At 39.2% G+C, this 26,304-nt stretch overlaps 1 protein-coding gene and 1 long non-coding RNA gene across 6 annotated transcripts in view; one reads left to right on the top strand and one right to left on the bottom strand.

Annotated features, from left to right (window-relative positions):
- The window catches only part of PANK1 (pantothenate kinase 1), a 70,278-nt gene extending 67,992 nt beyond the window's left edge, over positions 1-2,286 (top strand). For all 5 annotated transcript variants that reach the window (XM_082611555.1, XM_082611556.1, XM_082611557.1 and 2 more), the window contains one exon: positions 793-2,286. In XM_082611555.1, the coding sequence (XP_082467681.1) occupies positions 793-852 (60 nt within the window). In that variant the 3' untranslated portion in view covers positions 853-2,286. The remainder of the gene's footprint in view (positions 1-792) is intronic.
- A 456-nt stretch (positions 2,287-2,742) lies between these two features.
- Positions 2,743-25,902, bottom strand: LOC309798853. Its single transcript, XR_014293245.1, has 3 exons — positions 25,599-25,902; positions 23,575-23,720; positions 2,743-2,762 (listed from the first exon to the last, which is right to left on the bottom strand). It is a non-coding gene; the product is annotated as an uncharacterized lncRNA (long non-coding RNA).
- Positions 25,903-26,304: the final 402 nt, after the last annotated feature.

Raw genomic sequence — 26,304 nt, 5'->3', positions numbered from 1 at the left:
ACGTGAGCTTTTCCTTTACAGATGAGCAAAGGGAAACTTGAGCTGATTTAGATGCCTTTCCAGGATCTACTGAGGGAAGCTTAGAGCTATGCCTTGTGAGACATTACAACTTTGAAGTCAGATAGATTTGCGATTGAACTCTGGCACAACTCATGTGACCTTGAAAGGGTAATTTACTTTATTACCTCCCATTTCTCATCTGTGGAATGGGAGTAATAATGTGAATTTTGCCATGACAAGGATTAAAATGAAATAATCATAATCCTAAAAATCCTAAAAATTGTCAACACTGATGTAGTATACACTGTGGTGCCAGACATTTTTCTACACACTTTACGTCAGTTAATTTATTTAATGTATATAAACATATAGATATCCAATGCATTTTTTATTTATTATTATTATTATTATTATTATTATTATTATTATTATTATATCATGTTTCATGCCAGAGGTCAGGTTTTTTTTTTTCTGTACGCGGGCCTCTCACTGCTGTGGCCTCTCCCGTTGCGGAGCACAGGCTCCGGACACACAGGCTCCGCGGCCATGGCTCGCGGGCCCAGCCGCTCCGCGGCACGTGGGATCTTCCGGGATCGGGGCACGAACCCGCGTCCCCCGCATCGGCAGGCGGACCCTCAGCCACTGCGCCACCAGGGAAGCCCCAGAGGTCAGGTTTTAAGTTTCTTGTATCTATAGCATTAGGGGGCAGCATCCCTCGAATTATGAAAAACAGTAGGTATTGGACTAAGGTTCAGAGATAATCGTACAGAAGTTTTCTCATTGTTGTTGTAGGGTTATTTTGGAGCTGTTGGGGCACTGCTGGAACTGTTCAAAATGACTGATGACCAGTAGAGATGGGCCACAGATGGAACAGCCTTCTGTGAGAACAGGGATCCAAGCTCTGCGGCTGGAGAGGGTGAAAGCCACTGTGGGACGGAAGCCAAGCCATTATGGCAGATGAACCTGCTGGATTTGTAAATAATTAAAATCCTTCTAGCTGATCTTTTACTCTTGGGTTTTGAGCTTATGATTCAAAATGGGGAATACAAGAGTTTTTTCTGTATACTGTATTTTTTAAAAAAATATTTGTGCAGCGTGGCCAAACCTACCAATCTTATGCATTGACTTTGAAAAATTGTATGATGTTTAAGAAGGACCTGAAATGTAAGTGCTGTTTATTTTTCTTCTGGGGTTTACTGATCAGTGTGGTAATTTTAACTTCATTTAGTAATTACTCTAGGAGATTTTACCTTGACTTATATTTTTCATGACGTTTCATGATTTGCTGTTGGTTTCAAATGAAACTACAAATCTGTCATGTTTTACTGTGAACACTATTTTGTTTGTTTGTTTACCTTTTGGGGTCTTGTTTTTTCTGTTTGAATGTCTTAGGGAAAAAGAGAGTCCTTCCCCCTGTTTCTGTCCTCGGATGACTCCCCGTCCCCCCTCCAATACCATTCTTTAATGTAATTGTTCTTATTAATCAAGGTGCTGACCAACTCAATACAAAGTTAAGCACGAGATCTAAAGCTCTCAAAAGTGCCCTTGAAGAGAAAACTCTGAAAAAGTGTTCATGAATTTAGTGAGTCTGGCAAAAATTGAAAATTATATGCAATTTTGTCATATCCCTTATGAACATATAGTGTTGCGTTAGATTTATTTTATGTGAGGTTATGTTAAATTGAAATGTTCTCTGATGAAATGTCCTCATCCATGCACAGCGTATGAATGGCAACAAATCCTTGTGCAAGATGTTGGGATTTACAGGGGGAAGTCTCCCGGTAGGTTAACTGTTCACATTGGGATGTTTAGGAGAAGTCATGGGTTGAGATGTCATGTAGTAATATATGTGTTCTGTACAGGTATGTAGCTAGGAGCTTTGTAACAAGGCATCTTAAATAATAATAAAGTTGTTTTTTATTTGAGATATTTTAAACTGTATTTCAATCCCACTTTCTAAAATTAAAAAAAAAATTATGATACTGATCTATATATATTTTTTCTGTTTGAAAGATATCATTGGGACTGATGGGTAACTTTCAAATGAGAGTCTTGTACAAATACTGAAACACGTGAGACCTAATGATTTAGAACTAATTAATCTTTTGAATTGAGCATATTGCTGAAAGGGATTTTTGAAGGGCAGTACAATTGCTCCATGATGAAACTTTCCTTCTCTGCCTTCTGGGCACTGTCTTTAATTTCCATGTCTTCAAGTCTTGAAGAAGTTGATGTTAATGGAAGTATTCACTTGTCTGGTTGAAATAAAGCCTGTTTCTGTTGTGATTTTTTTTTAGTGTATATGTTATTTTCATTTCTTAACCTTTATGTCCATCTTATCTGCTTTTGTATCATAAAATGAATATGTGTTGTACTTTTGCTACTCTACATTTCATAACTTGAAGATTTCACATAAGCATGGTAAGGTCCAAAACACTGTATCTTCAGTTGAAGTTGTAGCCCTACGCAGGGGTTTGTTTTCTTTTTTTTAATGTAGCTTTATTGTTCTTATACAACTAACTCCTTATTCCAAAAGATCGCTACTATATTTTGTTATTCTGAAAGAGTTCCAAAATTTGGTCATCACAATTATATTTGATCAACTTCTGCCTGGCTTAAAAAAATTCAAGCAATTAAGATGCTCTTGAAAAAGGTAAGTGTGAAAATCCACATATCCTCTGTGATAGTACCTTTTTTAGATTGTTCTCTTCTGCCATTCCTACTCTCATCTGTTAGGGAATAGCACTCCTTGGATCATGGTTCTGCAAAAAATAAAATCAGGGCAAGTTAGTGTGACTACATAATTTTTTAATTATCTGGAATTACTTGATCTCTCATTACAAATGTTTAAAACATTGGTTTAGCTGAGGAGATAAATTACTCCGTTATACAAATATCAGTTAAATGTTGGTTACTTATAGCCAGCATTTTTTTTTTTTTTTTAATGAGGGAGTTGTAGCCTGAGGAATTTTTTTACATTCACTTGAATTATAGAAACTTTCCTTTGGCTCAACATCATGAAGAAACTTGGCAAGACTAAAGAATTTTTATCTTGAACTCCATGAAGTCAGGGTGACCAGGTGGTCCAGAACATGACTTTTGGTTCTGAGACAGCTGCAGTTTTGATCCAGCTCAGCTTTTGACAAGCTTTGTGGACAAGCTGCTAACCCTCTCTCTAAACCCTAATTTTCTCACTCATAAAATGGGGCAAATAGTAGTTTTTACCTAGGTATTTAAAAAGCTTAGCACAAGGGCTAACACGTAGAAGCTACATTAATGCTAGCTATGCTGGGAAAAAAATAGATGTCTTTAAATTAATGCATTAAATCAGTGATTTCTAAACTGGAATGTGGGGAATCCATTTTAGCATAAAACATCACACAGATCTGCATATGCTAGTACACGTCTACAGCCCCATATCCACACTTCCAAAATCCCAAACTCTTAACATTTCTCTTGACAGAAAAATTCACGACAGAAAAAGTTGATTTGAGCATTATTTATCATTCTTCGGAGGGCTCTTCACATGTTTTGTTGCAAAGCCATTAATGTGTTTGATTACAGGGTCTGCCCGAGACCCTACCAGAGGTGTTAATTAAGTAGGGAGCAAGGGCTTCCCTGGTGGCGCAGTGGTTGAGAATCTGCCTGCCAGTGCAGGGGACATGGGTTCGAGCCCTGGTCTGGGAGGATCCCACATGCCGCGGAGCAACTGGGCCCGTGAGCCACAACTACTGAGCCTGCGCATCTGGAGCCTATGCTCCGCAACAAGAGAGGCCGCGATAGTGAGAGGCCCGCGCACCGCGATGGAGTGGCCCCTGCTTGCCACAACTAGAGAAAGCCCTCGCACAGAAACGAAGACCCAACACAGCAAAAATAAATTAATTAATAAACTCCTACCCCCCAACATCTTCTAAAAAAAAAAAAGTAGGGAACAAGTCTGAATCTTAAAACAGAAGTGGTCTCAAGAGTTTCAGATAAAGGACTAGTGGAAAGATTTCCTTGTATTCTTCAGCTTATGTACTCTTCCATATTACATATTTACATGGATTCAGAGTCCCTTTGTTGGGAACCATTGTTACAGGTAATTTATACTTGACATCATTCAGTCATACAAGGAATATTAAGAAGTTATTTTGTGCCAGGAAGGAGCACTGAGTAAACTAGGAGGAATAGGATACAACCCCTGCTGTCCAGTGTGGGGAAGACAGAAGTCTTAAACCAACACATATAATTAAGTGTCACAGGTGTCATTCATTCATTCATTCACAAATACAGCAGTGAACCAAACAGACCCATCCTCACAGACCTTACATTCTGGAAGGGAAGACAGATACATTGCTAATTACATAATGTTACATCAGTACTACAAAGAGAAAAAGTAAGGTAGAGGGGCCTCAGAAGGAGGTAATTTTGTTTAGAAAATGAAAAGGGGATTGAAACTTCTTTGGTTAGAGTGCTCAAGACAATCTCTCTTAGGAGGTGACTTTGGAGCAGAGGTGAATAAAGCTGAGAACACACTGGAAATACCTGGGGAAAATACTTTTACTCCTGGAAAATGAGAATGGAAGTTGTGAAGACCTGTAAGGAGGCCAGTCTGCCTGGAGTAAACAACAGGCAGAGTGGTGGGAAATGCAGTTTTAGGAGTAGCCGTGGACCAGGTCCTATACAAAGTCTCGCAACTGAGGGTAGAGAACAGCCCTTGAAGGAGGCATTGGTCCCCTCTCCTGGAGGAGGGTGCAAGAAAAGTTTTCACAGAGTCTTAACCAACAAGTAGAGACCACCGAGTAGAGCAGGAGGGGAAGGCTGCCCAAGCAGAGAGAGCAGGATGAGAGAAGCACTGAGAAAAGAAACAGCCTGGCTTGTCCGGGACACCATTTGCTTCAGCCGGAGTGTGGTTAGTGGGAGCGAAACCAGGGAGAGAAGAAAACAGATTATGGAAGGACTCGTATTCTGTGTAAAAGATGTTTCTGTAGTCAGTGTGAAGCCATCAAAGAGTGTCAAGTAAAGTGAAACTAGAATTAATCTGGCTTCAAAGTGATAATAGAGCAAAATGATTCCACTTATATAAAATGTCTAGAATAGGCAAAGAGAGAAATTCGATTAGTGGTTTCCCAGGGCTGGGGGTTTGGAAGAAATGAGGACTTACTGCTAATAGTTATGAGGCTTCTTTTTTGATGATGAAAATGTTCTAACATTGATTGAAGTGATGATTGCACAACTCAACTGGAAACCACTGAATTAATTAAATGGTATGTGAATTATATTTCAGTAAAGCTACTTTTCAAAAATAACTTAAATTTGAAGGTTGAAAAAATCCTTTAAATACAGCACAAAAGTGAAATTAGGTATGTTAATTGGATATTCTTTATTTTAACCTAACTGGTGTCATTTTCAGTTTTGTAAAATATTCTACTCATTGTATTTGATTTTCTACCTTCTTTCTCCTGTACATTCCTTGAACATTTTTAGACACAACAACCAAGTGCATTTAGTCAAATGTGTATGGCAGAGTTGATGTGGTTACAATAATAAATAATAAATGCCAGCAAAAATAAATGCCAGCAGCCTCAGCCCCAGTTGTCTAAGGTTTCTTTTTTTTTAAACTAATGGATTTCCTTTTTACTTTTTGCAGTTATAGCTTAAGAAGAGTTTTAATTTTCGCTTAGATTGAAAACAACTAGAAAGAATTGGACTTTTTTATATTAGACTTTTTCTTCTCTCTTCTCTTCCTTCCCTTCACTCTGTTCATGAAATTTGCTGTTGCTATTTTAACCAGGTCCAGCATCTAAAGAATTCATGCCATTTGGCTGCCATAATGTGGCTAATGAATTGTCTATTTTAGTTCCAGAGTGAGGCAGGTGGTCTATGTCTTCTTGTGTACCTTTAAGAGATACTTAAATTGTAATTTTAAAGAAAACTTAAATTTTAAAATAATTGTTTTCCATTGACTACTCAAGTTTACTTACCCTGACTTATTAAATATTTTTTCATGGTATGTTCTCAGACTATGTTTTCTAGCATTTTTCTTGTGTTTGCTTACTTGTGTGAGTGTGTATACATGGTGCATTGAGGAAGAGAGAAACCCCAAGTTAATCCTGCAAGTAATGCATCTGGAGTTTATATGAGAATCATAATTTATGCAGAGTGTATTTTTAAACTCAGTACTTGAACAGTTTGTCAAATGTTACATTATTTTAAATGTAGGCCAAGAGTGTTTCTGTATTAAGCTCCACAAGTGTGTGGGTTAAAATTAGGCAAGTTAAATGGGATTGTGAATGTTAAACAGGAATATTTTTAAGCACTCTCCTTTGGGGTTTGATTACTATTTATATTGGATTTATAAATTTTGAAAGAAGCAGTCACACTTGTCTGTCTGTTCACGTGCCAACATCAACATTGAATTTATCAAGTAATTATTTATGCAATGTTTAGACAGGCAAAATGAAATGGAGAAGGGAGCCAATTATCTGTGGATCCTACCCACACAGTTTTCAGCAACTGCAGAGAAAATGGGTTGGTTGTCAAGAACAACTGTTTTGTTGACTCTGCCCTGAACATTTAGTTAATTATGCAATTCTTCCTGTCCTTTAGCCTGTGTTTCTACATTCCATGCCTGGCCTCAGCTGTCCATGTCAGTCATGACTGTGGTCGTTAATTAACCATGATGACTGCCTCAGCAAAATCAAGCTGGAGGAATCCCTGTCCATTACAAAGCTTGGCCTCAGGGAACCTTAAGGACCATTTTACCTGTGGCATAATCTATTTTAGTGGCCATCGAGAAAGATACTACCAAGATATAACCACCCTTGGATATAAGAAATTAACCTTTTTAAAAGGGTATATGACATTAAAATTTGCTTTAAAAAGAAAACGTCACGGGCTTCCCTCGTGGTGCAGTGGTTGGGAGTCTGCCTGCTAATGCAGGGGACACGGGTTCGAGCCCTGGTCTGGGAGGATCCCACATGCCACGGAGCGGCTGGGCCCGTGAGCCACAACTGCTGAGCCTGCGCGTCTGGAGCCTGTGCTCTGCAACAGGAGAGGCCGCCATAGTGGGAGGCCCGCGCACCGTGATGAAGAGTGGCCCCGCTTGCCACAGCTGGAGAAGGCCCTCGCACAGAAACGAAGACACAACACAGCAAAAATAAATAAATTAATTAATAAACTCCTACCCCCAACATCAAAAAAAAAAAAAAATACATAACATGAAATTAAAAAAAAAAAAAAAAAGAAAGAAAACGTCAAACTGAGTCTCGTTTTTGGATCCCACGCAAGTTCCAAACACAATGGCATGCAAACTTTAAGATTTATCAACTCATTATATAATGTTAACTATCGATTAATTAGTTAATTAAAGCTCATGTTTTAATGTCAGCTTTTACTTATTGATCCAGTGCTGCAAAAGAGAATTTGGAAGCAATGATGGGGTCTTACATTTCAACTCAGGGGAAATCAGTTTCTATCATTCAATTGGTAAGTTGCAAAACTATGCTAAAAGCTTTGCCCAAAGTAAGGTTACCAAGTATGAGAAGCAGAAATTAAACTTTTTGCTTTTATTCTAATTTTTAAATTCCTAAATAAATGTGAACAACTGTTTAGGGAATATCAGTTAGAAAGGAGCCAACCTATTAGCCTGCTTTAAATTCTCTTGAATTCTCACAGGTTCTGACCTGGCACCAGATGAAGAGGGAGGGCTTGGGACAGAGAAGACCTTTAACATTCTTCCAAACCTGCATTTCTGTGATTCTAAGAATTGGGCATTGAGCCTGCCCTTTATAAAGTTATCACATGAGAATAAATGGTGTTTATGCGGAAAAGAGCTCATAACAGTGACAGGTCTGAGGGATTAAGCCTTTCATGTGCTTGGCATTCCGAGTACATAACCTCCTTTAATCTACCCAGCAAATGAACATGGTGGGGATTCCTGTCTCCATTTTACAGAAAAGACTGAGGTTTGGAGAGGTAAAGGAGCATGCCCACGATACCAATCATCAAGAATCTTGAAATGGCCTTTTGGGAAAAATCAAGGCTTCTCTGAATCCAAATGATCCAGATATTTGCTTCCATTTTCCAAAAGGGATTGTATATAGACACAATGTCTGACTGTGTACTATCACTCCTATTATTCATCTCATTGAAATTTCTTCATACCCAGGCTCAATATTTCACATTGGCTGGTCTGAGGTCCTAGCTCAAGAGCCTTCCTTCTCTGTTATTCGGTTAATATTAACATTCCCCAGCCTGGCCTTCTCTCTTTCTTCTTTAGTCACACTTCCACCACACTCTATACAAGCATTGATGCTAGACTTGCACATACTAGAGTGCTTATAAAACAGACAAAAAACAAAAAGTTTATTGACTAAACTTCTGTGCAGTTAAAATAATCTGTATTTCATCTTGTCCAAGAAGAAATACTTGAGTCTACAAAATACTAGCTTATTGTGAAGACCCATGGCAAAATTATTTTTGCAAAATGGAATAATTATTGACTTCTGTACCAATTTTCTCTATTATAATTTGAAATAATTTCTATTTTAGTCAATAACTTATATTTCTGAGCTCTGATATTACTTTTGAAAATTTATTCTTCTCATGAAACAGTTCACCTGGACGTGATTTTTAATTAATCTTTCAATTCTTAAATTTTGAAAGAGTATATAGAAATTATGGTATTTGGTTTTTAAGTGTTTCTCATTAGATTTTAAATTTTTAGTATTAGCAAATAAACCTCTTTTCAATAGTTAATTAAATTTAAATGACCTATCATTTTGTCTTGATTATGATTTTTATTAGGAAGAGCGTGTCTTCTAAATCCACTGTCATCCTCAAAGATAGAAGAAGAGTTCTTTATTGAGTTATTTTTATTCCTGTTCAATTTTTTTTTTGTCCTTAGAAATGATGTAGGTCAAAGACAGTTTTCTTTTTCAAAGGGAATCCTATGTTCTCACTAACTTAGCGCAGAGTTAAATTGCTTAAATACTCATAGCATCTCAGATGTCAGATGGCTTTAACAGAAGGAGATGCTCAGGATACAGAATATCTTACATTGTGGTATAGGCCAACATGCCTCAGAATAACCTGGAGAGTTTATTTAACACAACTATTTGGGGACCTCTCCCTGGACCATCTGTATCTGAATCTCTAAGATTGGGGTCCCAGAATGCATGAAAAAAGATCTTCTCAAATAATCCTTAAAAACCTAAAATTTGAGAATCACTGTCTTAAAGGTTATATTACTACTAACATTAAAAATCATATCCACATTTAAATAAACCTTCCTGATTCTCTGGCAGGTCACAACCAATTGCAGGAAAGCAACATTGTTTGATGATCAACTACTGATTAAATAAACCCAACTGCCGTCTCTGTTAAAAATGATGGCACCACATGGACATTAATCAACCATGGCCACTACATAATGACTGACACCCTTCAAAACAATAGACACAAACAGCACAGTTTTATAGCTTGGTTTTCAACTTCTGTTCCATTCCCACATTTTTCTGATACCTCTTTTGGGGTTCTGAATTTAGTTTGTAGGGAAGAAGGAATCTCTTAGCTGGGCAGTTACTCTGCTTAAGATTGTCTGAGGTTCATCTCAGATGAGCCACTAGTCTCTCTCCAAGTATGGAAGCAACAAAAGACATCTTCATAAGGTCAGCCTGCACTTACTACTGCTGTCATCTCTGGTTACTAAATAAACACTTTGCATTTTTGAAGTGCTCTGCAAATACACCGGAAACTTTAAGGACAATTTGCACAGAAACTTAAAGATTCCATGTCTTGGGCTTCCCTGGTGGTGCAGTGGTTAAGAATCCGCCTGCCAATGTAGGGGACATAGGTTCAAGCCCTGGTCCGGGAAGATCCCATATGCTGCGGAGCAACTAAGCCCATGCAACACAACTACTGAGCCTGCACTCTAGAGCCAGCGTGCCACAACTACTGAAGCCCGCAAGCCTACAGCCCGTGCTCCACAACAAGAGAAGCCACTGCAATGAGAAACACGTGCACCGCAACAAACAGTAGCCCCAGCTCGTCACAACTAGATAAACCCCGTGTGCAGGAACCAGGACCCAATGCAGTCAAAAATTAATTAATTAATTAATTAAAAATAATAATAATAAAAATAAATTCTTCAGGCTCAGGAAGAGGAGTTACTCTAAATTCCCGATGACTGCAAGACACTTATTCACCTAGGTATTTAGGTATATTTATTAATATACCTAATTATTTAGGTATATTATTCTCCTAGGTATTTAGGTGTATTAATTTCCAGCATATCCTGAAACACTGTTATTTTGAAAAACCTGTACTATATTAAATTAAAGATCATTAAAATAAACATATTTTCTTCACTCTTACTGTGTAATTGCTAAAAATGTTCTCCCCGGGGTCATTTAATTTATCTAAAACTAAAGCACGTTTTTTTTTCCCACTTAAGGAGGTGATGATGAAGTGAAAATATAAAGGAAAAAAGCCCACTTTTTGTTTTTGCTTTGTATACACTCTATTATTCTGAAAGTTCCATCATTCTGAAAGCTTAAGGTATATGAATCATTTCACTGCAAAGGTATATACATATATCTACATCTACGTCTATACAGCTGTTTCATGACTTTCAATATGTGTTCATAGATTGCTATTATATCTTATCATTAATAAACATTTATGTTATGTTAAAAACTCTAAAAAAAAAAAAAAGATACAAATGAACTTATTTCCAAAACAAAAAGAGACTCACGGATATAGAAAACAAACTTATGGTTACCAAAGGGAAAAGGAGGGTGGGGAGAGGGATAAATTAGGAGGTTGGGATTAACATATACACACTACTATACATAAAATAGTTAACCAACAGTATATAGCACAGGGAACTCTACTCAATATTTTGCAATAACCTATAAGGGAAAAGAATCTGAAAAAATATATATATAAACATTTACGTGTACAACCGAATCACTGTGCTGTACACCTGAAATGAACATGATGCTGTAAATCAACTGTACTCCAATAAAAAACAATTAAAAATTTTTTTTAAAACTCTATTCAAAGCAAGCTTTTACTAATTGTTGTATTTCACGTAATTATGACCTCCTAGAGCTTCCTTGTAGCACTTAAACAAAGAGTCAACAGGGGGTATACAAAATCCCCAAATGATTTTGACATTTGGACCAATCACATCACTTGAGCCAAGACTCTTTGTTCTTAAAAATCTCAGCTGGCTGTTCTAATGGCTGGCTACCCACCCAGCCCACCGAGCAGGGTTGTTTGTCAAGACTTTGAGGCACATATTCTGCTTCCAGAATCAACACTGCATAGTGATTATTTCTCTCTCTTTTTTGTTTCTTTTCCCTCAATACTTTATTTTCAATAATCTTCACTTTTCTGAAGGAACTGATTTGGGGAATGGGGACCACTCTTTCAAAAAAAAAGTTAAAGCTAGTATTTTAATCCCCCAAAGGCAGGGACTATAAAGAACATTCCAATCACACGACCGCACCACATTTTTGTGTTTAAATTAAGTCAGGGTTATGACGGCGATTAATAACACACACTGACTCAAAAAGTCAGCTGGCATGATTAGGAAGGGCAAACTTTTCTGGTTTTAGTAGAGAAACAAAATAAGCATATAATTGACCTTTGCATTCCATTCTACTTGGAAAAGGCTTTCCAGCCTTTTAAAAAACTTCATACTTCTGTTCCATATCACACTCGGAATTAGATACTTTAAAAATATGCCATTAACCGAATTTTGTCTTGGCAGCTGGTTTGAATATTTATTTAAGACATGTAGCAGTTGCTGCACTTAGAATTTAAAACAGATGGCAGGACTATATTGGCACTGTGCATTACTGGCAGAAGTGGACCATTTGAACTTTCTTAAAGTTTTGCAGCTTTGAAGTTTGAGGGGACATAATTGACCCTCTTTTCCTCTGTCCTTAGGGGAGCACAGAATTGGTTAGGGATGCTACCTCAGAAATCATGACACTGAAGATGTGTGCAGCTGTTTAGGAGAATGAATGTAAGAGGCAGGTACCCGTAGGATTCTCACCTCCCCTCCCCTTCCAGCTCACTTTTTCTGTCTCCTTGTTAGGACATTTACTTCATTTTCTGGGTCTCTGGAGACTTATTGCTGGCACACATTCCCACACTGAGACAATTCATTTTCCTCCTCGGGAAAGATTAAGAAAAGAATAGAAAACTGTGTGGAGGCAAAATGCAAAGTCCAGCATTTCTCTGCTGACCTCAGCTATTAATGACCCAAAAGTCCATATCTTGGTAAAATCTTAAAGATTCTAAGAGTTGAGGGGCTTCCCTGGTGGCGCAGCGGTTGGGAGTCTGCCTGCCGATGCAGGGGACACGGGTTCGTGCCCCGGTCCGGGAAGATCCCACATGCCGCGGAGAGGCTGGGCCCGTGAGCCATGGCCGTTGGGCCTGTGCGTCCGGAGCCTGTGCTCCGCAACGGGAGAGGCCACAACAGTGAGAGGCCCGCGTACCGCAAAAAAAAAAAAAAAACAAGATTCTAAGAGCTTAGCACAGGGTCTGGCACATAGTAGGTACTCAGTAAATCTTGAACAATGGAATGTTTCCTCCAGCTAGACTTTCCTCGGCCTTTTTGTGTTTTTAAAATTGAAGTATAGTTGATCTAAATGTTGTGTTACTTCAAGTGTACAGCAAAGTGATTCAGTCACACACATATATACTTTTTCAGTCTTTTCTATTATAGGTTATTACAAGATATTGGATATAGTTTCCTGTGCTATAACATGGATGGACCTAGAGATTATCACACTAAGTGAAGTAAGCCAGAAGGAGAAAGACAAATACCATATGATATCATTTATACGTGGAATCTAAAATACAACATAAATGAACTTACCTATGAAACAGAAGCAGAATCACAGACATAGAGACTAGACTTGTGGTTGACAAGGTGGGGGTTGGGGAGGGATGGATTGGGAGTTTGGGATGAGCACATGCAAACAATTACATATATGTATAACTGAATCACTTTGCTGTACACCAGAAACTAATACAGCATTGTAAATCAACTACACTTTAAAATAAATTAAAAAAATAATAAACCATGTTTCTTTGTTTTGCTGATTTAAACATAATAAACCATGTTTCTTTGTTTTTGCTGATTCTTTGTTTTGCTGATTTTCTTTGTTTTGCTGTTTTGCTAACACAATCTCCATGTAATAACTCAATAACACATCAAATGAGAGTCCCACTTTACTCTTACCTATTTCCACTCTTCCTGTCTCCCCAGAAGTAAGCACTGGTGTCAGTTCGGTACATACATTGACAATTTTTTCCTATTCATTTGCATTTATAGGTACTCATGGAAATATATCATTTGAATAACATATATTAGTTATGGATGCATACTTATATATTAGACATATAAAAATATGCATGGAAATAGTAAACATGAAGTTCAAGATAAGGTTATGAAAGAGCTGCCCTCCGCTCTCAGTCACAACAGAGTGTGAGAGTTCACTTCCAGCTATTTGTCTAGTGCCCATAGGTGAGAGCTGCCTTTCAGAATATTAGCGCCTGGATCTCACTGCTAGAGCAGGCAGCAACGAGACGCACAGTGCTGCACCGGTTGGGCTTCATGGCAGCGTGTTTAAATTTTTTCTTTTTATTTATTTATTTTTTGCGGTACGCGGGCCTCTCACTATCGTGGCCTCTCTCGCTGCGGAGCACAGGCTCCGGACGCGCAGGCTCAGCGGCCATGGCTCACGGGCCCAGCCACTCCGCGGCATGTGGGATCTTCCCGGACCGGGGCACGAACCCGTGTCCTTGCATCGGCAGGCGGACTCTCAACCACTGCGCCACCAGGGAAGCCCAGCGTGTTTAAATTTAAGCTGAGTTTTCTGCACAGTGTGTTGGTTTCCATCAAACTCCAGATCTGAAGCCAACTTCTCCAGGAGGCTTCCTGCACTGCCCCACGCTGCCTTGGCCCCCATTGTGAAGTGTGACGCCCTTCTCCAGTTGACAGAATACAGGCGTGCCTCCTTTTGTTGTGCTTCACTTTATTGCACTTCACAGACGTTGTATATATATATATATATTTTTTTTTTTTTTGTGCGGTATGCGGGCCTCTCACCGTTGTGGCCTCTCCCGTTGCGGAGCACAGGCTCCGGACGCACAGGCTCAGCGGCCATGGCTCACGGGCCCAGCCGCTCCGCGGCACATGGGATCCTCCCAGACCGGGGCACGAACCCGTATCCCCTGCATCGGCAGGCGGACTCTCAACCACTGCGCCACCAGGGAGGCCCAGACATTGTATTTTTTAAGAACTGAAGTTTTGTGTCAACCTTGCAACGAGCAAGTACTATTGGTGCCATTTTTCCAACAGAATTTGCTCATTTGATGTCTCTGTGTCACATTTTGGTAATTCTCACAATACTTCAAACATTTTTATTATTATTATGTTTGTTATGGTGATCTGTGGTCACTGATCTTTGATACCATTGTCATTGTTTGGGGGCACCAACCAAGAACTTTATCAGTAAATGTTGTGTGTGTTCTGACAGCTTTACTGACTGGCCATTCTCCATCTCTCTCCCTCTCCTTGGGCCTCCCTGTTCCCTGAGACACAATATTGAAATTAGGCCAATTTATAACCCTACAATGGCCTCTAAGTGAAAGGAAGGATGTACACCTCTCACTTCATTTTTTCCACTGTGCAGCTTGCAGGATCTTAGTTCCCCGACCAGGGATTTAATCCAGGCCACGGCAGTGAAAGCGTGGAGTCCTAACCACTAGACCGCTAGGGAATTCCCAAGAAATGCACATCTCTCACTTTAAATCAAAAGCTAGAAATAATTAAGCTTAATGAGGGAGGCATGTTAAAAGCTACATAGGTTGAAAGCTAGGCCTCTTGCTCCGGTCAGGCAAGCTGTGAATGCAAAGGAAAGGTTTTGGTTTTTTAAAAAATTTTTATTGGCATATAGTTGATTTAAAATGCTGTGTTAGTTTCAGGTGTACAGCAAAGTGAATCAGTTATACATATATGTATATCCCCTCTTTTTTTTTTTTTTTAGATTCTTTTCCCATATAGGCTATTACAGAGTATTGAGTAGAGTTCCCTGTGCTATACAGTAAGTCCTTATTAGTTATCTATTTTATATATAGTAGTGTGTATATGTCAGTCCCAATCTCAGAATTTATCTCTCCTCCCTCCCAGGAAAAGTCCTTGAAGGAAGTTAAAAGTGTTACTCCAGTGAACACAGGAATGATAAGAAAGTAAAACAGCCTAATTACTGATACGGAGAAAGTTTTAGTGGTCTGGATAGAAGATCAAACCAGCCACAACATTCCCGTAGGCCAAAGCCTAATCCAGAGCAAGGCCCTAATTCTCTTCAATTCTACAAAGGCTGAGAAAGGTAAGGAGGCTGCAGAAGAAAAGTTTGGAGCTAGCGGGGGTTTTGGTTCATGAGGCTTAAGGGGAAAAGCTGCCTCCACAAGTTGGACAGGCAAGGTGAAGCAGCAAGCGTGATGTAGAAGCTGCAGCAAGTTACCTAGAAGATCTAGCTATGATAATGAATGAAGGTGACTACACTAAACAACAGATTTTCAATGTAGATAAAACAGCCTTCTGTTGCAAGAAGATGTCAGCTAGGACTTTCATAGCTAGAGAGGAGAAGCCAATGCCTCGCTTCAAAGCTTCAAAGGACAGGCTGACTATCCTGTTACGGGCTAATGCAGCTCATCACACAATAAGTTAAAGCCAATGCTCATTTACCATTACAAAATCCTGGAGCCCTTAAGAACTATGCTAAATCTACGCTGCCTGTGCTCTATAAATGAAACAGCAAGCCTGGATGATGGCATGTGTGCTTACAGCATAGTTTACTAAATATTTTAAGCCCACGGTTAAGAACTACTGCTTCAGAAAAAGAGATTCCTTTCAAAATATTACTGCTCATTGACAAAACACCGGGTCACCTAAGAGCTCTGATGGAGATATACAACGAGATTAATATTGTTTTAATGGCTGATAACACAACATCCATTCTGCAGCCCAGGGATCAATGAGTCATTTCAACTGTCTTATTATTGAAGAAACACAATCCATAAGGCTACAGCTGCCATAGATAGTGATTCCTCTGATGGATGTGGGCAAGGTCAACTGAAAGCCTTCTGGAAAGAATTCACCATTCTAGATGCCATTAAGGACATTCTTATGGGAATAGGCCAAGATATATCAACATTAACAGGAATTTGGAAGAAGTTGATTCCAGCCCTCATGGATGCCTTTGAGGGGTTCAGCACTCCAGCAGAGGAAGTAACTGCAGATGTAGTGGAGATAACAAGAGAACTAGAATCAGAAGTGGAGCCTGAAGATGTGACTCAATTGCTGCAATCTCATGATAAAACTTTTGCAGATGAGGAGTTGCTTCTCATGGATGAGTAAAGAAAGTAATTTCTTGAGATGGAATCTACTCCTGGTGACCATGCTGTGAAGACTGTTGAAATGACAACAAAGGATTTAGAATAGTACATAAACGTAGTGGACAAAGCAGTGGCAGGGTTTGAGATTATTAACTTCAATTTGGAAAGACGTTCTACTGTGGGTAAAATGCTATCAAACAGCAGTGCATGTTGCAGAGAAAATCGTTCATGAAAAGAAGAGTCAATTGATGTGGCAAACTCACAGTTGTCTTATTTTAAGAAACTGCCGCAGCCACCCCAGCCTTCAGAAACTACCACCCTGATCAGTCAGCAGCCTTCAGCATATAGGCCAGGCCCTCCACCAGCAAAAAATTACAAATAACTGAAAGTTCCAATGATGGTTAACATCTTTTAGCAATAAAGTATTTTTAAATTAAAGTATGTAGGACTTTCCTGGTGGTGCAGTGGTTAAGAATCCGCCTGCCAGTGTAGGGGACACGGGTTTGAGCCCTGGTCCGGGAAGATCCCACATGTTGTGGAGCAACGAAGCCCGTGCGCCACAACTACTGAGCCTGCGTTCTGGAGCCTGCGAGCCACAGCTACTGAGCCCAAGCGCCGCAACTATTGAAGCCTGAGCGCCTAGAGCCCGTGCTCTGCAACAAGAGAAGCCACCGCAATGAGAAGCCCAACGCACCACAACCAAGAGTAGCCCCCCACTCGCTGCAACTAGAGAAAACCTGCACTCAGCAACAAAGACCCAATGCAGACAAAAATAAAATAAATAAATTTTGTTTAATAAAGTATGTATATATTTTTTAGACATAATGCTATTGCATGCTTAAAAGACTCCAGTATGTTGTAAATTAACTTTTATATGCACTGGAAAACCAAAAAATTCATGTGACTTGCTTTATTGCCATGGTCTCCAAAAAAACCCACAATATCTCTGAGGTTGGCCTGTAGTTATCTTTTCTCTCCCTTATGTCACTCATCACGTTCCACCATCTAGTCCTGTTTTATGAACGTACAACCCTTCACCACTAACTTGTAGCTTTTAAGGATAGAAACTGGGTTATGCATCTTCGTATTCTCTTTGTGCCTAGAACATTGCCTCAGTCAACAAATGACAGGACACATATGGTTTAACACTCGTTTTGTATAAATGAAGGTATTACAGATTAATACATTCTATATATTTATTTTATTTAAAACATTTTAAAATGAGGCAAAATTCACTTAATGGCATCTAGAATGGTGAATCCTTTCCAGAAGTGTTTCAATTGACTTTGCCCATTTTAAAGAGAGCAATTCAGGGGCATTTAATATATTCACAAACTTATGCATCTACTATCTAGTTCCAAAACATCTTCATCACCCCAAAAGAAAGCCCCCTGCTCATAAAGCAGTTACTTCCTCAGCCCCTGGCAAACACTAATGTGCTTTCTGTCTCTATGGATTTACCTATTCTGGATATTTCATATAAATGGAATCATACAGTACATAATCTTTTGTGTCTGGCTTCTTTGACTTAGCACAATCTTTTCAAGATTCATCCATGATGTAGCACGTATTAATAGTTCATCCCTTTTTACGGTTAAATAAACTATTCTATATATTTTATTTGCAATTTGTTGCAGGTATATGTCATCCGCCTGATTTTACCTCTAGATGGCATTACTTTCTTGGGAAGTTCCTGGTCTGTCCCAATACTAGTTAGTGAAATTAACTAAATTACACTGTAAAATTATATCAATTCAAGAACTGCTTTCACTGCAAAGCCAAATGAGTCCTAATGAATCAGCCATTATGGTTGCTTTGACACTACAGCATACAATATGTCGTGGATCTGGCCATTACATGCTGTTATAAGCAACAGTGGCTTCTGGGTAAGTAGAGATTACTTTTCAGACGTGTTTCTAAAATATCGATTTCATACTGAACTATTGTAGCTTGAATCTTTTTATTTAGCTGGCAGTAAATAATAATACCCCAGTCAAGACTGGAATAACAAAATACTATAGGGGATTTTGTAATGTCATTGTGAAATCTACATGATACTTGGTTTGATTTATAGACCTGGCTCCGCCTATTACCTAAAGGATCATGGACAAATCTCAGTGGTCTTGCTTAATCCTCTAGAAAGAGATGAAAGTAAATTAAAACCTTCCTTGTGGGGTTTTATGAGTATCAAATGAAAAATGACTGTGAAAATGCACTGTAATCTGGGAAGCACTATGCTAATTGTTACTAATTTTGAGGACTTAAAGATTCATACTCTTCGGTGTTTATATTATGCATAAAAATGTTATTCTCTTTAAGGTAGTCAGTGTCATTAAGCTCAGGGCTTCTCAAGAATTTTAACAGTTTAAAAAGCAATTCCATTTTGAGTATCTTCCTGAGACTATCATCAGAGAGAGTGGTCCGAGAAGATTCTGTGAGGAAATTACAGCACTTTTAAGTAAGTGATCTCTGTACTGGATACTCCTAGTTTGTTTAGTTTAGTTAGGTGAGGTAACTTTGACTTGACTGAAATATATTTTAGTATGAGAAGCATTTGTCCTGTCTGGTGATAACAGTTCAGAGCTTCTTTGTACCTTTAGTGCCCAAGAGAATTTGATGTATAATAACCCTTAAATATATAATGACAAATAAGTGAGTTCCATTTCCTATATTTCTCCTTTATTTGACTAGGAGTTTATTTAGGGTAACAATAATTTTACTCTTTATTGAATTCTCATTACCAAATAGTGCCCAGCAGTCAAAAAAAACCCAAAAAACCAAAAACCCAACCAACCAAACAAAAAAAGAAGCGTTCATTGTATGCAAAATGAGTTAATTACTGTACAAATATCGCTACTAAAGATGCAGAAAATATAGGTTTAAAATAGTTTATGTTTTAAATTATTAACAGCTTATTTCAAAGTTGTGCATTCTCCCCTAGTTGACCTAGTTGCTTAATTAAAGCTGCCCAAGCAGTTAACACCTGGAGCATCTTTTGACAGACAAAAAATCAAAGCAAGTAAGTAGTGTTCATAGGTAGGTCTACAAATGATTCATGTGCCCTAAAGTTCTTAAAACATAAGCAATACAGAGATCTTTGCATGTGTAGGAAGCACTGGAGTCTTGAAAACAGAATGGGCAGAGGCTTGGGGACAAATGGATGAAATGAGATAATACAAAGCATTCAATTCAGTACTTGGCTCCCAGCACCTTTGTGCTAATTAGGTAAAGACCTCTCTGGACAGATGCAGCCCTGCAGGCCTACAGTTTGGCAAGCTGAGTGGGGATTGGATTACTGTTCCCAAGCTCCCTTGGGCAGCAACCTTGAACAATGAACAACCTGCAGAACAATTTTTGGAGGCCCTCCGGCTAGCTATGGTCATCGAGAGACAGCATGACAGAGTGAGTGGTCAGCCTCCCCAGCTTACCAGTGGGTACCTCGTAACAGAGTAATCTTTCCGTGGCTTGGTTACTCACTTGTAAAATGAGACAATACTAATAATATTCCCCTCGCTGGGTCATTATGCAGTGAATGACTGAATGTATGCAAAACACATAGAACAGTGCATGGCAAATGTATATATTCCATAAAATGTTAGGTATTGTTATCAATATTAGACTAGTTCTCAATAATAGACAAGGTAAAGTGGTATCAACTCTTTGACAGTCTTGAGGCATGGGGTTTAGGATGGTAAGGCTTTGAAGGAAGGGTGTCGTGGGCACAAAGCTCCCTGTCTTGCAGAGACGTAGGAGCAATTAAACCCTACAAAGCACCGTCCAAATTTAAGGGTGTGGAATTCTCCTTGGAACTCCATGACCTTATACACCACCTCCATTCCAATGACTTCCATCTAGATGTTCAATATGTGTTTGTTGGTGAGTTTTTAAAGTAATTTTAAATGTCTAAAATCTTAGCTCTCCATCCAGTGCTGCCGGCTGGTAGGTTAGGATTGCTAGTTTATACTGAAGTCAAATGAGCCAGTTTTCTCAATCTCTTCCTCTGAGAAGATTATTTATGTGTACTTTTCCAAATACTGCAGCATTCTTTTCTTTTAGCTTTCAAGATTGAACTGTTAGTTAATTAATTAATTTAATTGAAGTACAGCTGATTTACAGTATTGGTTTCAGGTGATCAACATAGTGATTCAGTATTTTTATAGATTATACTCCACTTAAAATTATTACAAAATAATGGCTATATTTCCCTGTGCTGTACAGTATATCCTTGTTGCTTATTTACTTTGTCCATTGAGGTTTGTATCTCTTAATCTTCTACCCCTATCTTGCTCGTCCCCCTTCCCTCTCCTCTCTGTTAACCCTAGTTTTTCTCCGTATCTGTGTGGGCACTTAGGTTGTAAGTTCTAATACTAAACACAAGGGGGCAGCGTTCTGCCACCTATCCCTGCCCTGGCTCCGTTCAGACACCTGATTTTCATGAAGTGCTTTTTTTTAAGCCTATCTTAGTTAAGGAGGCAAATCCTTATTCCTTTAAGATTCAGGCTTGCTGTTTTTCTTCACTACTGCCTGGAATATATACCTACCCTTCTTTAGAAATAAAATTTAAATCTAAAAGCCTGACTGTATTTATACCCAGGACATGTTAATAGGGAGTTTACGAAACAACAAAATACTTAAACCAAAGCATTTTAGGCTGGTTATCCCTCTCTACTGAGTAACATAAAATATAATGATATTGCCATTAAGGTGATTGTCTGGGCTCTCTTAAACACTAATTTGCTCTGTTAATCACCATAGATCCTTTCCAAAGGTAATTGCTAACCCTGAATACTTCATTCCACAAATATTTACTAAGTGCCTTCTATGTGCTAGGGACTTTTCTGGGGATTTAATGGAACCCAGACAAGGGTTGTATCTTTGTGTTTAGACTGGTGATATTCTGTCAGGAGAGGGAGGAAGGGATATACCTGCCTGCAGAGGCTCTCCCCCTTTGAAAGAATATCTTTAAAACGTTTAGGTTTGTTAAGATGGAAGAGGATTTAGAGATTACCTAGTGGAAACTCAGATGCCTAGAGGGGCCAGACAGATAAATAAATAAAATGGGTCAGTTGGGGTCTGCAATTAAGTGAAGAGCAGGTGTCTAATTTAAAGACCACTCTCTCCCAATGAGCTCAGGCTAGAATTTTCTTCTCTCTTCTCTTTTTTTTTTTAAACCCAAAACAAGACCTGCTCCTCTCAACACACACACACCTTCTCCTAAAGTTACCAAACAGAAAGAACTGTTTTAAGGAAGGTGGATTCACAGAACTAGGAAGGGCAAGGAGTCAAGATAAATCACCTTGTCCTCCACCCCACCCCTCCCCCCAAATTTTTTTAAACAAATGTATTAACCCAAACCATAATAAATATTGAGCAATGCAAGGCCACAACATGAACAGTGGCCAAAGGCTACGGTATAGGTGAGGTCGCTGTTTTTCTCCTTCTTCAAGGAATTTTCTAGGCCATTAAGAGAGCTTCCCTTTCTGAGTCTGGTTTTTCTGAGTCTCCTGTTAGCTTTCAGCAGGAACAGGGCATGCGGTGTAACCATCTTCAGGTGCTATCAGAAGAGAAATGCGAGGGGCTAGCTGTGTCTTCCTCCCCTGTCACTAGTGAATGAGAGAAGGATGTGAGATGGAGGCAAGGAGTCTCTGGGGCCAGATTTGTCAAGGGAATTCAGATGTTGATCTTTCAAAGAGAAGCCATAAATCTGGAGTTTCATGGGAAATCTCCCAATTTTAGAGAGCTGTCAATGAATTATCTCAATGCTGTGAAGGCCATTCCAAGCTCATCTGAGAGCTAAATTTGCTTCATTGTCCAGTAGCTTAACCTCTAACCTAATTAAATCCTCTAATTCTACAGATTAAATAACAGGCCCAGAGAAGTTAATGACTTGCCCAACATCATCACATAATCTGTATTTTTTACTCTAAGTCATAAAATAGCTGAAAAAAGTGGAGGAAATGTCTTACAACTAGTGAGACAACTATTGTCAACTTAAATAAAAGGTAGGTGCAAAATGAACCAGCTACTTGGCAATGTTGGTGTTGAGACAATTTAGAAGAGTATGATTTATACTAACAATGAATGTAGTACCTAATGTGGAAAATGATGATTATTGCAGAGGGGCTAATGAGAAAATAAAAGATGCTCTGGCCACTGCCATGAGTTACAAATCAGCACCATGATGGTTCTATCAAATTTGAGTAAGTAACTATGAACACAACAGGGTATTGGAAAACAGCTGCAGGCTTACATATCAAGAAATTCTGGGCAAGTCAGACATTCCATTATTTCATAAATCTAATAAGAGAAGTGCATATGGATTTTACTATTAAATTAAGAAAAAAATGGCTCAATATCACACAGGAAATACAATAAACATGTAGGTATTGCTAAAGAGCTCAAACAAATGAGGGGATGAAGGAACATTTAAGTGAAGCCAGTTGGGACTTCAAATTCTGGGGCCATTTCCAACATGTCCAGTGATCATTTTTTTTATATGGGGGCTAGAAATATTTTATACCATTTAAGAGAGTGCTATTTTTTTTATTGTTCACTACACGTGGCTAATTCTTGTGCCAAACTGACATTCCAAGAGGACAGCCAAGTGCTGACTGATGTCACCATCTGGTTTTACCAAGTCGTGTTCACCTCTCACTGACCATCTCCAGATTCTGTTAGGGCAGAGTGGATGTCTAAATTGTTCATGGTCATGCTCTCAGCTCAGTTCCTGATGCTCAGAAGGTCCTCAATAACTGCTAAGTTAGGCTGAATTGGCTCAGCTGGAATTGAAGAATCAGAAGCAGTTGGAAGGGAGCTTAGAGCTAGTTCTCATCATCCTCATCCATTCCACCCCTCCCAGCACGATACCAGCCCCCTCCTCTTCCACATTCCCCTCCATCAGTGATGGGAAATACAATGTGCTGTTAGCAAGCAGTCAAATCTACTTCAATGATCCTGCCTTCGACCCTCTCCAGATGATGCTAATGCCAAACTAGATAGTCATAATGTTCTTGGCCAAAATCCTATACTTTTAAAATGAGATTACATGAGATTCATATGAGTTTTAATATAACCATAACAAGTATTAATAATGCATGCTGTATAATCAGTTGGCATTCTCCCCCAAAGAGCTCAAATTCTTATGTCTTATTGTGATCAATTTGTACTTACAGATAAACAGGAATACATCTCTCTTCATAAGGGGCAAAACAACCTTTTAGCTTCATAGAAGTTTCCCAACAATAACGCGATCTAGCTCCACTAGGCTGGAAGAGCATGGGCTTGAGAATTTCAGATCACCGGTCACCAGTATAACTCTGGAATGGAATTTAATTTCTAAATGCACACTCTCACCCCAACCAAAATGTCTAACTTGTCTATCTCAGGGACTCCACACCTTGAAAACTTCGAAACCTTTTAACCATTCATTCATCCAATAACTGAGTTCCTGATATATGCCAAGCACCATGCTAGGTACCAGAGGCGCAGTGGTGAACACGATGGGCATGGATTCTATTCTCATTGAGCTTTTAGTTTAGGGCCAAACAAAATGAAAGCAAACAGCAACAAAAACCTCAAGTTGAGATAAAAATTATGAAGGAGAAAGAAAGTGCTAAGATGGAGAATAATGGAGGAGATTGAGTTTAAATAGAATGGTCTTAGAAGACCTCTGGGGAGGTGATATTTAAGTTGAGGTCTTTGCAATAAAACAAAAAACAAACAAACAAACAAAAAATGATGAAGAGCTTTCCAGGCAGGAGGAAGAACAGATGTAAAAACTCTATGTCCTTGCCTTGATGCTAAGAAAAAAAACAGACATGGGGAATGTGGCACAAGATGATGCAGGGATAGGCAGGGGCATGACACACTTATGGGCCATGGTCAGAGGAGCCCAGATTCGTGCTTTGGGAGCCATAGATAAATTATAAACTGCGAGGCAATGTGATCAAATTTAAGTTTTGAGAAAAAAAATTCTTGGTGTTCTCATGAGAATGGACTGGCAGAGGCTTAGAGCAAAAACAAGTAGATGGGTTAGGATGCTATGACAGGAGTAGGCAAGAGAAGGCAGCAAGCAGGATTTGGGTGTTGGCAATGCAGATGGAGAAAAGTGAGGCAGATTTTGAGCTAGATTTTGATGAGTTCATTGACAGGACTTGCAGATGGATTGATGTGGGAGGTAAGGGACGACTCTTAGATTTCTGGCTTGATGAATGGAATGGATTGGAAGCCCAACACAATAAAGTCATAGAGGAGAGCTGCTCTGCTTAAAGAAGGAGAAAAGGAAAAGGGGAGGTCTGGGTCCTGTCCACTGGGGCACCTTCCCAACTATCCTTGGGTCTCCCTAGGATACCTAGGACACGATTCTTAAATTTTAGGGTGCTGAGCCGTTTGGAAAGCCTATTAACATACCGGTTCCTACATGTAGTGTTTCTGGAACAGAGCACTTGGAGCAGATATAGACCAGAAGGTTACTGTTGATGTGTCTGCTTACAAGATACACTGCTTTCAACTAACCTTCAGATTGGTTGGAAACACTTAAAGCAACTGGCAAGCCGTTTGCTGGCAGACTCATGGCTCCTTTTTATAAATGTATAAAAACCAAGGTAGCCTTTTTTTTCACTTCGTGTTTTTCCACTCTTCACAGTCTACTGAAATAAAATAGAACCAATGGCTATTATTTATATTGCTAGAAACTCTTTGAGTGGTTCTTCCAGTGGTTGGGAGGAATTGTATTTCCTTCACTTAATGATGCTATCGTGTCATCGACTATAATCAAGAGAACTAATTCATATGAATGTATAAATGTCTCTGCTGAAAAAGACTGATACAATAGTACCCAGTATGTGTTAATTTGTGTAACAATTAAGATCTACTTTAGCACAGAAACTAAAAGGGCATTTGACCATTGTTCTTTTACCTTGATGCCTTATTTATTTGGATTGGCTTTATCCTCATGAAATACTTGCTTCAATTTGCACTTTCTGAATTTATCAAAAATGACTAAAGGTGAAGCAGAAACTTGCTAATTAATCCATTAAGAAGATCAACATAGAGAGTCAAAAAGGGTAAATCAGCCCCAGACAAAGCTGGCTGATTGTTTTTTTGCAAATAAAGTCTAATCAGCCTTCCCTGTGTTTCTGATGTTAGCAGGTGAGCTGTCTAGCTGGAACCATGCATCCCTTCAAATGACTTACAGAAGCCGTCTGGTCCTGCTGGGAGTAGGTCCTGCTCATTATCACTCATTCTTCTCTTGAAAGAGAATGTTTCCGCTCTGCTGGTGTACACCTCTCTCCTGCCTCCGAATGGTTATCACACTTATGTGACTCATGAGGCACTCGCTCCATCCCGCTTAGCAGTCAGCTGTGCATCTTTCCTATCTCCCCCACTAGACATTGCGAGCATTCCCCGAGGTCCAGGCCTTGTCCTTCTGCTCTGGTTTCATCCCAACTCTCTCGCTCTGAAGATTTTCAAGCCTTATCTCTAACTTTGACCTTTTCCCTTGGCCCCTGACCTAAATTTCCAACAGTCTGCTGGGTGTTTCACTCCCATCTCAAGCTCCATGTGTCATATATTGAATAGTTCACCAACTGCTACCTCTTAACTCCTCTCTCTGTTAATGATCACCATCCTCCCGGCTGGAGACACACATGCTTCTCGTATCTCTTTCACTCCCTATCTAATCAGTCACTTTGTCCTATTGATTTTCCCTGTTCTCATCAAAATGACTTATTTACTCACTGCCAAATACACCTTGCACTTTCCTACTGCTAATATTATTACCTGCAGTTTCACCTACCATGAGAGCCTTCTTATCTGCTTATTGACATGCTCCAAGGAGTTCCAGGCTCACCTGTAAAGTCAGCCTTTACCTTAAGCAGCATCTGTCCCAAACATTTAGCT

Source organism: Mesoplodon mirus, assembly GCF_964341445.2.
Source record: "Mesoplodon mirus genome assembly, chromosome: 2".
Lineage (NCBI taxonomy): Eukaryota > Metazoa > Chordata > Mammalia > Artiodactyla > Ziphiidae > Mesoplodon > Mesoplodon mirus.
Note: the sequence above shows the minus strand (reverse complement) of the source record. Positions and strands in the feature narration are given on the sequence as shown.